Source organism: Diabrotica virgifera, chromosome 3, assembly GCF_917563875.1.
Source record: "Diabrotica virgifera virgifera chromosome 3, PGI_DIABVI_V3a".
Lineage (NCBI taxonomy): Eukaryota > Metazoa > Arthropoda > Insecta > Coleoptera > Chrysomelidae > Diabrotica > Diabrotica virgifera.
The window spans coordinates 190,396,104-190,412,777 of NC_065445.1; the positions used below are offsets into that span (position 1 = coordinate 190,396,104).

General features: G+C 33.6%; 1 protein-coding gene across 4 annotated transcripts in view; it reads right to left on the minus strand.

Annotated features, from left to right (window-relative positions):
• Positions 1-16,674, minus strand: part of LOC126882269 (myotubularin-related protein 4) — a 294,225-nt gene that overhangs the window by 54,731 nt on the left and 222,820 nt on the right. For all 4 annotated transcript variants that reach the window (XM_050647103.1, XM_050647106.1, XM_050647104.1 and 1 more), the window contains exons 11-12: positions 14,870-15,081; positions 5,210-5,594 (exon numbers count right to left, since the gene is read on the minus strand). In XM_050647103.1, the coding sequence (XP_050503060.1) occupies positions 5,210-5,594; positions 14,870-15,081 (597 nt within the window). The remainder of the gene's footprint in view (positions 1-5,209; positions 5,595-14,869; positions 15,082-16,674) is intronic.

The following is a 16,674-nucleotide window of genomic DNA, read 5'->3' on the forward strand; positions in this document are numbered from 1 at the left end:
CAAAAACTTACATGAAATGATTGTGTACAATATTAATACAAGAAGTTTTGTGTATTACATTGACACATTTTGGTATCAAAATATGTTATGTGATTCTGCGCATTACATCCTAAAAAAGTACTTTTTTATATTTTTGTGATGGTACATGTACTGTTAACCTCAATTTTCTTCTTCTTATTTTCTTTTAACAATATTTTAACCTCATTTTTCTCAACGTTTAACTAGTTAGTTTTATCTTTGATATTTTATATTACAAAGATATATTTTATAAGATGGATAAGAAAACTCTATTATTATCAGCTGCTTCCATTGCAACATTTCTTAAAAGAAAAGTTAACCTTAAAAAAACCAGCAGCAAGAAGAGCCAGTGCTGGAGCAGCTATAATCATTAGAAAGGGTATAAAACACCATATTTTACACAAGATTGAACAACCAGATCTACAAGCAGTCTCCATTGAAATAGAAGATTGGATCGGACCAATCTCGATAGCTGCTGTATACTGCCCACCAAATTATAGAGCTAACAAAAATTCTTTAAGTAATGTCTTTAACCAACTTGGTAACCGTTTCCTGGCAGGTGGAGACTATAACGCCAAACATACTAGTTGGGGTTCAAGACTGTGCGCTCCTGGAAGAGGCAGGGTACTACATCAAATCATATCAGAACAACACATGGACCATTTGTCTACGTATCAGCCTACATACTGGCCATCAGACCCGCAGAAAGTTCCCAACTGTTTAGATTTCTTTGTTACAAAAGGGTTCTCAAGGGGATATCTAAGTATCGAATCAAATTTTGATATAGAGTCTGATCACACTCCTGTAGTAGCAACTGTACATTCAGGAATTAAAGAAAAAGAGCCTCTGCCCAAGTTGCACAATTACAAAACCAACTGGAAAGCTTTCAGAGAAAGGGTCGAAGCAAATATTGAACTAAACGTATCACTAAAGTCACCAGAAGAACTAGAAAAAGAAATCCAAAATTACATAACAACGATTCAGGAAGCTGCACGGAAATCAACACCTCCACCAACAAAAGCAAAACAAAAAATTAATTGTCCAATAAATGTCACGAGAAAAAATAATTGAAAAAAGGTATCTGAGTAGAACTTGGAAGCAAACTAGACATCCAGATGATAAGTTAAGGCTCAATAGAGCAGCACGACAATTGAAGGAACTACTAAAACAACTAAAAAATAACAGCGTTCAAGAATACCTAGAAAATTTAACGCCGTCAGATGCCAGCGATTATGCGCTATGGAAGGCTACAAAAAAATTAAAACAGCAACATCGTCATATCCCACCAATTAGAAAATCCAACGGAACATGGGCCAGAACAAACAATGAAAAGGCAGAAATTTTCGGCGAATACCTAGAAGAAGTTTTCAAACCTATACCAGCTGCTGCAACAAATAACGATCAAGAAATCTACAATTTCCTACAGAACCAAACCCCGACAGGAGAAAACACACTACACGCTTCACCCAAAGAAGTTCAAAACATAATCAACAATAATCTAATAAAAAAGAAAGCACCTGGCTATAACTTAATCACAGGTGAGGTAATTAAAAATCTACCTACCAAAGCAATTAAAATGCTAACTCAATTGTGTGTAATGCGGTACTAAGGCTAAAACACTTCCCAATGCAATGGAAAATTGCGGAAATTATGCTTATACAAAAATCAGGAAAACCTCCAAATGAGCCCACTTCATATCGACCAATTAGTTTAATGCCAGTAATGTCTAAGATCATGGAAAAAATAATAGAAAAAAGACTTCTACAAATACTAACAGACAGAAATATGGTACCCGATCACCAATTTGGCTTTAGGAAAGAGCATGGCACCGTTGAACAAGTTCACAGAGTGGTCAACGTTATAAATAAAACATTTGAAGAAAAAAGTTACTGTTCAGCAGCATTCCTCGATGTTATCCAGGCTTTTGATAAAGTTTGGCATCAAGGACTGTTGTATAAACTGAAAAAGAACTTACCAGAAGAACTATATACACTCCTTAAGTCGTATTTATCAGAAAGATACTTTCGAGTGAAGTTTGAGTCAGCCTATACAAAACTATATCCCATCACATCAGGGGTACCGCAAGGAAGTGTTCTGGGACCACAACTGTATCTGATTTACCCAGCCGACTTACCCACAAATCGTGATATAACGACCACCACCTTTGCAGACGATACTGCAATCCTAGCAGTACACAAAAATCCCGTCGAAGCTGCTGCAAAACTCCAGAGAGTATTAAATCAAATAAATACATGGGCACAAAATTGGAGAATTAAATTGAATGAACAAAAATCAAACCATATTGTTTTTACAAAATGTCACGGCGAATCACCTACAGTAACAATAAATAATAAGGTAATTCCCTCAGTTACCTCTGTAAAATATCTAGGCATGCACTTGGACAGGGGATTAACCTGGAGAACCCATATATGGAACAAACGGAAACAACTGGGCATAAAATTTAGTAAGCATTATTGGCTTCTAGGGCGTAAGTCTAAGCTCACGACAAGAAATAAACTGCTAGTCTACAACACAATATTCAAATCAGTCTGGGCATATGGTCTGCAGCTCTGGGGAACAGCATCTAAGTCGAATGTGTCCATAAATGAGAGATTCCAGTCCAAGGTATTACGTTCAATAATCGATGCTCCGTGGTTTGTTACTAACTGGGATATTTACAATTATCTGGAAACCAAAACCGTCAGTGAATTGATAGTGGAGTTAAGTGCAAAATACATCGTACGTCTTGAAAGCCACGCGAATGTGCTTGCAATTAATTTGTTAGACAACAGTCAGGAAACAAAACGGTTAAAGAGACAGACACCATTAGATTTACCGCACAGACATTAATATTGTTACAGTAGCTAAGTTAATATATGTAATAGAGTAATTTAATATTATCTCTATAGAGATGTGTGGCGTTGGTCACAATCTCTTCATGTCATTATTTCTCAGATAAAATGTGCCTATTGTTATATGTTATAACAGATTGCCTAAAAAACATTAAAATAAAATAAAAAAAAACCAATGTGACAGTATTGACCATTCCAGGTCACGTGACTTTCGACACCGTTGTTGAGGGGCAAACATTGTGTTTTTGATGTTATTTTTGCTATTTTCTTGCTTTATTATAAAAAATCTGTGGTTTTACAGTACAAAAATTTCAAATATTGGATATAGGACACCCTCGTAGGGGATGCAAAAACCCGGTATAATCAGAAAACCAGTTTTTTTTACCCATATCGTCGTTCTGTTTACAATGTATTGTGATTATAGTGATTTAAAACATTTCGGTCTTTAAATGGGGCTGGTATTATAAAAAAACTTACTTTATCTCTTTTACCTTTACTGGAACACTTTCAAACTGAACAAAACGCTGCTATTTTAATCATATTCTTAAATTAAACAATGGTTTTCTACACTTAACCTAGTTTGTTTACAATATTTTGCCCATCAGTCGCTGTCAAATGACGTCACCCTGGAATGGTCTATAACGAAAATAACCTAACTGCGCATGCCTGTGTACTAAAAATTGTTATCAAATAGGACATGTTCTAATTTGTATAACATTTTCTGTTAACAGATTTTGTTTCCTGTTTTACATTGTGACAAAACTTAGTATACCATTTTCTTATATCATTTTATGTTATAGTTTAAAACACACTTAATCAACTTTTTTTGGTACGAGGAATCAAGGCCTATATTGTTTAACGAGCCGTTTAAATGTTTACATATACAAACACATAAAAAACTTGTCCTGTCATTCCTGGCCTAACCTGCCAGTCATCTATCTCTCCTATGCCAAAATGGTTGGGTGATACACCCACACCATGCAACAGTTTCCAAAACCATGTGTTTCTAACGTTTATGTGGCTGTTTTTCTGTTTGGGTGTTGTACGGACGACAAAACAACTCAATAGCATACGTGATTTGTAATGCAGATTAATATTGTCAAGATGCTCACGCATATGCCTCAAGTAGTGGTACTTTTTTCTAATTGACCATTAGCTCGGATGATGACGTTTATGTCGAAAGCGCTCAGCTAAAGAAATAAATTACTTCTTACACACTTTGATAAACTAGTTTTTCACTCCTTTTTTATTAAATCTTTATTATTAAACGCGAAAATACAATTTTAGTATTTATTTAACTTAATCATCAAAATCTAAACAAAATTATGCTTCTTTTCATGAGCATTTTTCAGTGCGTCACAAATGACAGAAAAAAAGGTAAGTCTAACATGACATTTTAGTTAAATCTGACACTTGTCACATTTTATTTGCAATTTGGCTTAAAAACAAATCAAGTGTTTATTGCATATTTATAAAATGGTATTTTCTTTGATTTGTATAGTCTTATAAATTGTACAGATTATATTCGTAGATATATATTATATAATTAGTAAATAATTTTTTTCGATTATAGCGCCATCTATTGACAACTAAAATAAATGTTATAAATGTCACCGACGAAATGTAATCACCGACGTGCGTTTTTTTCTGTCACATACAATTTAATGCGTTAGAAAGAAATCGAAAAACTGTGACGCACTGAAAGATCCTCATGAGAAAAAGCATAGTATGATTGAATAGGTATTTTCAATACCTTTCAAACCAGGTATCACTTGTCATAAGGTCCCATTTAAAATTATCGGTCACAGTGGTTCTGTAACATCATCTATGACTATTATGTCACCTGTTATGACTAGTTGAGAAGCCTACGTCCGTTTAGTTCCTCCCTCAAAATTTAACTGTTATAAGTATAACAGTTCAAAAGATGCGAGGTGGGAGGGGTCATTTGGCTTGCACTGTAATACATATATTTCGAAGGCCTTTATATTCTTTTTTCTGTTTGCATGTCGCATTGTCCAACGTTCGAATTCGAAGAGTAAAATAGAAAAACGTAGCATCTGATCAATGAGATCTGAGTTTTAGACTAAGGCATGCCCTTGTAAAAAAGCCTTCATTTTGCTTGCTTGTTCAATTCTTGATATGCTTTTTTTGGGTTTCACTCACTGTTGACATTAGCTACCATATATCCCATTTGTTATATTTGTAAGTAAAAGTAATTAAAATATAACAGCATAAATGACTTGTCGCAAATGTTATTGTTTATGAATAAAGTTATGTACCCTATTTATGTTTCCGTCAGAATGATAATAAATGTCTATTAAAAATGTAAAGCAACTTACGGAGTGTCCTCCCCAACAAGCGTTTCCGTACTGGTCTCATTGGACCTCTCCATGTCTAAAAAAGTCCCCACAACGTCTCCGGACATAACACAATCACTCTCCGACCTGTCATTATCGTCTTTAACTGTACAAGAAGTCTCGCTATTCCCGTTACTATTATGATTTATATCACCGTTTTCGCCAGTCTTTTCATCTTTTAACAACACTCCCGCCTTAAGCGCGTCCCTGGAGACTTCGTCAGTCTCGCGTTTTACTTTTATCACACCGTTACAAACTTTCGCTTCTCCGTTGGACACTGAAGGCTTGTCGATTTCCTTCAACAGATCCAATGAGTTCCGATGCAGCTCTTGTACCAAAGGAGGAGGTTCGCCAAAATCTGGTTGATCTGAAATAAAAAAAAATAATCAAGGATTTTAAGTTGGTGTGTGTCTCCACAAAAAGACATTAATTTGCTCTGATGGCAATAATTTACTTTGTTTATTGTATTCTCTTGTGCTAATAACAAAGAAAGAGTATAAAAGTTATAGATGAAAAATTTATGTAAACAGCGAAGAAATGGTGACACGCAAATAGGGAAATTGCGTTTTTTTTTTCGTATAGCTTTCTAGTATTGATCTTCTGTGTAGTATGTGTAGCAGTTCCATCTATCAATTAGATAAAGTAACTTTTCATTCTAACAACATACTAATCGAAACAGAATATTTAAAGGAATGAGATATTTCAAGAGAACCGTTTTCTACTCCAAGAATTTACCAAATTATCTTTATAGTAAAGGAGCCTGAGATGCTAAATTTGCAGTTACTAAAGCATCAGGGGACCTGTCGGTTGTGAAGATTAGATCCTAAAACCAAAAAGGAATCCAAATCTGCAATAAAGAAATGGAGGTTCCTGTTTAACATTTTAAAGTTACCCCCACCCCACCTCCAGGGGCGTCGTGTTTGGTGTCATTCGATAGATTTTTGAAAAATATTGAACACATATTTTTCAGTTCTTGGATCTGATCATTTCGTGAAATATTCGACTGTCTTACTACTTTTGGCACACCCTGTATATTATGGTTTTAGATACATCGCCAATAAAATCGACAGATTATATTCTTTCCGTAATCCTTAAAGGATTTACCTCAAATTAGAAAAAAAAAATCAATCGCGCTAGAGCATTTTTACATGGCTTTCTTTTTACAAATTTGTGACACGCCCATTTCCCCACGCCCCACTCAAATCATCAGGTTTTCGAAATATACACTTTTGTTCATGTACTTAACTTACCTTGTCTTAATTTGACGCGCTCGAGTTTTTTTAGAGTAGATTTTTTTAAGGACTGCCCTCAACACACGTCCATGTATTAAGAATCCATATCGCACTATGAGTGCAATACTATCGTAAGTCAAAAAAAATTTTTTTTTTGAGATAATCGGAAAATGTTTCATTAATAGCACTTTATATGAGGGCAAAACTATTTTAACAAAAAAATTAATTTTCATGGTATAATTCCCAAGTTAAGATACTATTATAGTATTCGCGTATAAGGCTTATCCCTTTTGTGCAAGACTATCACATTGGAAATATGATAGTCTTACATCTAATTGCCGAACGCGGTAATAAATTGGGTATCTTATATCAAAATGTGATAGTATTACACCCACTTACGAATAACGACATTAGGTCCTAAAACCAAAAAAACTTAAGTAAACTTTTCCATTTTTTTGGGGACTTTCCATTTTTTTAATTTAATTTTCCATTTCGCACTGTCGTTTTTTCCGATTATAGCGAGATCTATCCATAATTCGAAAAAAATGTTTCGAATCTGCAATAAAAATGTGGGGCTCCTATTTAAAATTTTAAAGTAACCCCCCACCCCACCGCCGCGGGGGTCCTGTCCTTTTTCGATCTGATGTTTATTTTGCGAAATATCGGGAGATTTGTATACAAAATTACCCCCACCCCTCTCCGTGGGAGGTCATATTTTGTATCATTCGATAGATTTTTGAAAAATATTGAACACGTATTTTTTAGTTTTTCGATATGACGTTCATTTCGCGAAATATTCGCTTTTTTTGTGAAACTTTTTGGCCCTCCCATTTCCTTACACCCAGATCAATTCGTCAGATTTTTGAAATATACACTATTTTGCATGTACTTACTTAATCTGACAATTTCGAGTATTTTTAAGGATATAATTTTTTTTCGGGCCCCCTTAACGAACGCCCCTGTGTTAAGAGCCAATATATGGTAGAGGTACATCTGCAGGGTACCAGGTTTCTCCCCATATACAATCTGACGCGCTTGAGTAACTGCAAAAATCCCCGCTTGGGTTCCCCTACCATTAGGATCGTATATGCCAAAATTTGTATTACTACTCCGGTGCAAGAGTATCTTAACTTAATAAATTAGTATCGTATATGGCAAAATGTGTATTATTACTCCGGTGCAAGACTATCTTAACTTCAAATATATATCATTATCAGTATATTATGTTATTATTTTAAAAACACTAACTAAAATGAGTCTCTCTAAATGTGTTGTTTTAATTCACAATACCATTCTAACATTAATACGGTTGATGTAAAAAAAAGATAAAAATTTGAGCCAAACTAAAACATTCATTATTTCCACATTTAGTTTTTTTGAGTTGCGATACTCTTGCACTTATAGTGCGATATATTATATGGTAAGGGTACAAGGTTTCTCTCCTTTAGCATGATCGAGAACAATCAAACCACCTCCCCAATATCCTGCAGCTTTTCAGTGGGCAAGACTAAAGACACCAAATAGACATTTTGGTTATAATGGTCATAAGAGTAGAAGAACAAGATAATTAATATTCGGTTAATGATGACACGCGACACTGGAAAGGTGTAAGGTTCCTGCCTGCTACATGAAAAAAGATAAAATTTCATACCCAGAAGTAGTGATGCTGATTATAGTTACTTTCAAGTATTCGGTACAAATCGTTACTTTTGTATAAAGTAATCATTTACAGTATTCGTTACTTTGATTACTATGATTACTTTTGTTACTTTTGTATTTGAGTACTGGTAATCATATCTAGAACCGTATTTCTCAGTAGGTAGCTATTTTGTATAGGTATTCCGATATAACAACGACTTTCACCGATCTGTTTAAGGGATAAAAATGATTTGATTACTATTATTACTTTTGTTACTTTTGTATTTGAGTACCGGTAATCATATCGAGAATCGTATTTCTCAGTAGGTATGTATTTTGTATAGGTATTTCGATATAACAACGACCTTCACCGATCTGCTTAAGGGATAAAAATGATTTGATTACTATGATTACTTTTGTTACTTTTGTATTTGAGTGCCGGTAATCATATCGAGAATCGTATTTCTTAGTAGGAAGGTTTGTATAGGTATTCCGATATAACAACAACCTTCACCAATCTGTAGGGATAAAAATTATTTGATTACTATGATTACTTTTGTTACTTTTGCATATGAGTACCGGTAATCATATCGAGAATCGTATTTCTCAGTAGGTAGGTAGTTTGTAAGGTATTCCGATATAATAACGACCTTCACGAAGTACGAAATAATCAGAGTAATCAAAGTAGATACAATAGTCGTTACTCGCTCTGTTACGATTGGTACGAACGAAGTAATCATAGTGCGGCAGATTCGTGCAAATATTATAAGAATTGTGCATTTAATGATAGAAGCATATAATTTGGACCACATATACTACACATATAAACGTTCAAATTTAGATGGGAGGCCATCTCAGATTTTGCCTTTTACAAAAATGGCGGCGATTCAAAATGGCGACTATACATATGTGACTAATAGCACGATAACTTTTCAGATTTCAACCAAATTTGGTATATAGGTTCTTTTTTTGATGTATAAGATCGAGGTCTTGAACCGGAAGACTAGGTTTACCAGAAGTTGTGTTTTTCCTGGTTTTTATGTAAAAAGATGTTGTTTTTTTTTTCAAGTCTTTCACCCTGTGTGTATTAATTTTTCAAAAAGTTAATACGGCCATTAAAAAGAACGTAAATATATTTTTTAGGAAATATTTTAAACTTTTTAGTTATGTTCATTACCATTTAATAAATGCAAAACGTATCTTCACATGTACCTATATGCGGCAGATTCGTGCAAATATTATAAGAGTTATTGTGCATTTAATGGTAGAAGCATATAATTTGGACCACATGTACTACACATATAGAGGTTCAACTTTAGATAAGAGGCCATATCAGTTTTTGTTCCTTTTACAAAAATGGCGGGCATTCAAAATGGCGACTATACATATGTGACTAATAGCACGATAACTTTTGAACGAGATAACAGATTTCAACCAAATTTGGTATATAGGTTCTTTTTTTGATGAATAATATCGAGGTGTTGAACCGGAAGAATCGATATACCATAATGTGTATTTTTACTGTTTTTTATGTAAAAATATGTTGTTTCTCTTTCAATTCTTTCACCCTGTATATGCTAATTTTTCAAAAAGGTAATACAGGCATTGAAAAGAGCGTAAACATATTTTTTAGGAAATATTTTGAACTCTTTAGTTATATTAATTACCATTTAATAAATGCATAACGTTTCTTCACATGTAGGTACCTAGATAGGTGCGGCAGATTCGTGCAAATAATAATATAAGAATTATTGTGCATTTAATGGTAGAAACATATAATTTGGACCACACATACAAAGATTCAAATTTAGATATGACGCCATCTCAGATTTAGTCTTTTACAAAAATGGCGGGCATTCAAAATGAATCTGCCGCCCATAGGTACATGTGAACATACGTTATGCATTTATTAAATGGTAATTAACACAACTGAAAAGTTAAAAATATATTTACTCTTTTCAATGGCGGTATTACCTTTTTGAAAAATTTATATATACAGGGTGAAAGAATTGAAAAAAAACAACATATTTTTACATAAAAAAAACAGTAAAAACACAAATTCTTTTAAACCGATTCTTCCGGGTCAACACCTCGATATTATTCATCATAAAAACAACCTATATACCAAATTTGGTTCAAATCTGACGTCTCGTTCAAAAGCTATCGTGCTATTAGTCACATATGTATAGTCGCCATTTTGAATGCCCGCCATTTCTGTAAAAGGAACAAAAACTGAGATGGCCTCGTATCTAAATTTGAACCTTTATATGTGTAGCATATGCGGTCCAAATTATATGCTTCTACCATTAAATGCACAATAATTCTTATAATATTTGCACGAATCTGCCGCATATAGGTACATGTGAAGATACGTTTTGTGTTTATTAAATAGTAATTAACATAATGGTAGAGGAGCAAAGTATGCTAAATGTGCAGTCACTCGAGCGCTTTGGAGACCTATTGGGTTGTGAAGAGTAGGTCCTAAAACCAAAAAAAGTTAAGTAACATTTTCCATTTTAGTGGGCGCTTGCCATTTTTTAATTTAATTTTCCATTTCCAACAATCGTTTTTTCCGATTATAACGCCATCTAAGCATAATTCGAAAAAATGTTTCGAATAAAAGTTACTTATTTTTTCGTAAGGAATCCAAATCTGCAATAAAAAATGGGGGCTCCTATTTAAGATTTTAAAGTAACCCCCCACCCAACCTCCGTGGAGGGTCGTGTTTGGTGCCATTCGATAGATTTTTAAAAAATATTAAATAAGTGTATTTCACAGTTTTTCGATCTGATGTTCATTTTGCGAAATATCGCGGGATTCCTATTTAAAATATTAAATTTACCCCCCACCCCTCTCCGTGGGAAGTCGTGTTTGATATCATTCGATAGATTTTTAAAAAATATCTATCGTGCTATTAGTCACATATGTATAGTCGCCATTTTGAATGCCCGCCATTTCTGTAAAAGGAACAAAAACTGAGATGGCCTCGTATCTAAATTTGAACCTTTATATGTGTAGCATATGCGGTCCAAATTATATGCTTCTACCATTAAATGCACAATAATTCTTATAATATTTGCACGAATCTGCCGCATATAGGTACATGTGAAGATACGTTTTGTGTTTATTAAATAGTAATTAACATAATGGTAGAGGAGCAAAGTATGCTAAATGTGCAGTCACTCGAGCGCTTTGGAGACCTATTGGGTTGTGAAGAGTAGGTCCTAAAACCAAAAAAAGTTAAGTAACATTTTCCATTTTAGTGGGCGCTTGCCATTTTTTAATTTAATTTTCCATTTCCAACAATCGTTTTTTCCGATTATAACCCCATCTATGCATAATTCGAAAAAATGTTTCGAATAAAAGTTACTTATTTTTTCGTAAGGAATCCAAATCTGCAATAAAAAATGGGGGCTCCTATTTAAGATTTTAAAGTAACCCCCCACCCAACCTCCGTGGGGGGTCGTGTTTGGTGCCATTCGATAGATTTTTTAAAAATATTAAATAAGTGTATTTCACAGTTTTTCGATCTGATGTTCATTTTGCGAAATATCGCGGGATTCCTATTTAAAATATTAAATTTACCCCCCACCCCTCTCCGTGGGAAGTCGTGTTTGATATCATTCGATAGATTTTTAAAAAATATTGAGCACATATTTTTTAGTTTTTCGATCTGTCATTCATTTCGCGAAATATTCGCTTTTTTCTTGTGAAACTTTGGGACTCACCCATTTCCTTACGCCCGGCTCAAATCGTCAGATTTTTGAAATATACACTTTTTTACATATACTTAACTTACCTGATCTTAATCTGACAATTTCGAGTTTTTTTAAGGATAGATTTTTTTTTCGGGCCCCCCTTAACGAACTCCCCTGTGTTAAGAGCCAATATATGGTAGAGGTACATATGCAGGGTACCAGGTTTCTACCCATATGATAATCTGACGCGCTCGAGTAACTGCAAAAATCCCCGCTTGGGCTCCCCTACCATAACTAAAAAGTTAAAAATATTTCCTAAAACATATTTTGACGCTCTTTTCAATGGCGGTATTAACTTTTTGAAAAAGTAATACATACAGGGTGAAAGAATTGAAAAAAAAAAACAGCATATTTTACATAAAAACCAGGAAAAACACAACTTCTGGTAAACCGATTCTTCCGGTTCAAGACCTCGATCTTATACATCAAAAAAAGAACCTATATACCAAATTTGGTTGAAATCTGAAGTCTCGTTCAAAAGTTATCGTGGTATTAGTCACATATGTATAGTCGCCATTTTGAATCCCCGCCATTTTTGTAAAAGGCAAAATCTGATATGGCCTTCCATCTAAATTTGAACCTTTATATGTGTAGTATATGTGGTCCAAATTATATGCTTTTATCATTAAATGCACAATTGTTTCACATATCGGCTGCACTATCTGAGTAATCAAAGTAATCAAAGTAGATATAATAGTCGTTACTCGCTCTGATACGATTGGTACGAAGTAACGAAGTAATCAGAGTAATCAAAGTAGATACAATAGTCGTGACTCGCTCTAATACGATTGGTATGAAGTAACGAAGTAATCAGAGTAATCAAAGTAATCAAAGTAGATACAGTAGTCGTTACTCGCTGATACGATTGGTACGAAGTAATCAGAGTAATTAAAGTAACGATTTACCTATCTGTATAGTAATCATTACTTTCGGTATTCGTAAGTAACGAGTACTTTCTAACGAATAGTTACTTTTTCAACATCACTACCCAGAAGCAGAGATTCGAGAGAAGATTTTGTGGAAAATTGTGATTTAGTTACACCAAACGATAGCTACACACTACAAAGGTACAAGGCCGAAGCCCAAGAGCAAGATCTCCAACAAGATGGGCAGACCAAATCAAGACTCTGATGGGAAAATCCCTACATGACATTCCTACATCTGGCACAGGATCGCAATTAATCGCAACAAGCTAACAATATTTAAAATATCACCACGCTCTGGCAAGAACTCAATGAACAAGGAGGAGGAGAAATGAGAAATAGTATTGAGGATGATGGCTTACAATATCATTTTTTTTATATTTGATACAATATCTATGTAGGGATTCATTAAAGACAATCGTAATAAAAGTCCGTGTGATGTTTAACAGTTTTAATTAATAAAATAGATAACTAAATTATTGATACTATTAAATTGACGAAATGTAAAAGTGTTTGTGTAATTGTGACTAAAATTTTACGTGTTTTTATTCTTACAAAAAGAAATGTATTTATAGATAATTTGCGTCTAATCAATATTATAACCGTCTTGTCATAATACCCGTCTTAACTCGCCTTTTTCTATTATCCCAATGAACACGTCCGTCGCGTTTGTGATGTTAAAATCGACTGACCACACTAACCAAAACAGTCTTCCCCTCTTCATGCTTAAAATCCGAAACTATTAAAATTCTACTGCAGTAAATTTCGATCCCTATTAGTAATAAAATTTGGTTCACAGTGGCGAATGTTATTCTTACTTATAAAGTTAAAAGTAGTTCGCTACCGTCGTAATCCCCAATCCGTTCCACCCATCTGGACCAACGTAGGTCCATATGCGCGAGACTCTGATTTCGTTTTCGTAATAATAATTAAGAAAAATTATATACAGGGGAATTTACAATATAAGGTAAAATATTTACAATTCTACATATACAGCGTGTGTACTTAAGTTGGAAACATATGGGAAACTTTTTTGTTATTCATTTTACGAAAAAAAGTTATTCTTTATAAAAAGTTCTGCATGCTCTAAAACCTAAGATCCAATCATCAGATATCAAATTTTGTTAATATTATACGAGGTATGTCAAAAAATATGAACTTCAGTCAAGAGTAAAGTACCTTTATTTCTCTCAATATCGAAAATTCTTATTATAAAAAGTTGTTTGGAAATAAAAACTAAGATCAAATATGCAATTACATGCTTCTAATTGAAAAAAAATATTTTCCAAATTTTTATCAAATTTATTGATACTAACTTCGTTTTTATTTATTACACATACGATAACTCTTTTATTATTAGTTTTACGAAAAAAAGGTATTCTTTATAAAAAACTCTGTATGTCCTAAGACCGAAGATGCAATCGAGGTACGTCAAAAAATGTGAATTTCACTCAAGAGTAAAGTACCTTTATTTTTCACAATATTGAAAACGGTTATTAAAAAAGTTGTTTAGAATTAAAAACTATGTTTCAATATGCAATTACATCCTTCTATTTGAAATATTGTGAAATATAAAGGTACTATAATCTTGCGAATTTCATATTTTTTGACACACCTCGTATAAAATTAATAAAAGTTGATATATCATGGTTGTGTCTTAGATTTTAGACCATGCAAAGCTTTTTATGAAGAATAACTTTTTTTCGTAAAATGAATAATAAACGAGTTATCATATTTGTAATAATTAAAAACGATGTTGGGTATCCATAAATTTGAGAAAAAAATTTTTTTTTCAATTAGAAGCATGTAATTGCATATTTGATCTTAGTTTTTAATTCCAAACAACTTTTTATCATAAGAATTTTCGATATTGAGAGAAATAAAGGTACTTTACCCTTGACCGAAATTCATATTTTTTGACATACCTCGTATAATATTGAGAAAATTTGATATCTGATGATTGAATCTTAGGTTTTGGGGCATGCAGAATTTTTTATAAAGAATAACTTTTTTTCGTAAAATTAATAATAAAAAAGTTTCCCATATGTTTCCAACTTAAGTAGACACGCTGTATATAAAAAACTAATTTACCTTTCTCATAAAGCACTTTTCTATCGGCTGCTTGTTCTAATTCGGCGATTTGGTCGTCCGTGGAAATGCTGTTGCCATTAAACATGCAATCCTGGTTGCAATCACCGTCGTCCAGCAAAAAGTTTGATAAAAAATTTTGCTGATCTCTGTCGTCTATGTGCATCGTGTCGTGGCCGTTCGTTTTCGTTTCCTTGGAAGTGAGAACCAGTTTGCTACAATATATCGATAAATTAATATACAGTATGTACAGAAAGTAACGTAAAAGTAAGCATAGTATTTTTTTCTTTTATACAACTTTTATTTACATAATTTAACATGTTTTATGCGATGGAGAATTTCCATATTAATCGAAAATATTAAAGAATTAAGGTTTATTGAAAAAATAAACATTTATAATTTATTAACTCCTTATAAAGTTCTTCTTCTTCTTTTTATGTAGACATGACTCTGTCTGTTTTTCAATGTGCCTCCAGTAAGTTGTCATTCCATCTTTTTCGTGGTCTTCCCACTGTTCGTCTTCCTATTGGGGAGCCGTCTCTCGCCGTCCTTACTACTCTATTTGTTGTCATTCGGCTTATGTGGTTGTTCCATTCTACTCTTCTGTTTCTCACCCAGTTATTAATGTTGTCCACCTTGCATCTCCGTCATATATCTGCACTTCTAGCTCTATCCCACAGTGTCTTACCATGTTACCATCGATTTTTCGCAGTGTTTTCATCTCTGCTGTTTCTAGCATTCTTTTTGTCTTTTCTGTATCAGGTCGTGTTTCTGCCGCATATGTTATTATTGGTCTGATGACTGTTATGTAAATTCTGCCTTTCACTTCTTTTCCGATGTTTATATTTCTCCATATTGTTTCATTCAGGCAACCTGCGGCTCTGTTTGCTTTATTCGCCTGATCTTCCACTTCTGTTTCGAGCTTTCCGTATCTAGATAATGTGATGCCTAGATATTTAAACTCCATGACTTCTATTATTTGACCCTCCAGCTCTAATTTACACCTTATTAGATCTGCCGTTACAACCATGCATTTATTTTTTGGGGAAATTAACATGTTAAAGTTTCTAGCGGTTATATTAAATTCGTGCAGCATACGTTGTAAATCATCTTCACTTTGAGAGATTAGTATTGCGTCGTCTGTATAGCAGATTATTTTAAGTTGTTTTTCTCCCATTTGGTATGCATCCCTTTATCGTACTACATACGTAGTATAGTATAATAGATAAAGTTATAGGATCGTGCAAAAATTTTTTTTCAGATTTCACTTTTTTTCGACTTTTAAGTCCCCCTGAGTCTAAAAAGCAAATAAAAAAAACATGTCGGAAGTATGTACGTACGTATGTCGCCACCGCCCAGCAAAAACTACCGGACCGATTTCGATAAAATTCGGTATGAGTAAGTTTAAGAGAATGTTGTCGAGAAACTAAGCTTTTAAAAAAACCTATCAAAGGGGGGGCCGAAATAGGGGGGTTATTTAGGGCCCATTTTTGCAAATTTTGACCGAAACGAATGAAATTTAACTCAAAGTTAGCTTATCGATAGGTAAATAGAAATACGGAATTTGACATTTCCAAATTCAAAATGGCGGCCAACATGGCCGACCGCCCACCCGACACATTTTCCTACCTATCTAAAAACTTGTTTAAGTATAATTTCAAAAAGTAGTTATATGGCCTAAAGATGGGGCTATAAGAAGAATATTATCGTTTTCAGAAAAAGTTATGAGTTGCCTATATTTAAGGGGTCAAAATTTGACATAACTTTGAACTAGAATTTCCCAAAAATGGCTCCAAGGAATTTGTTTA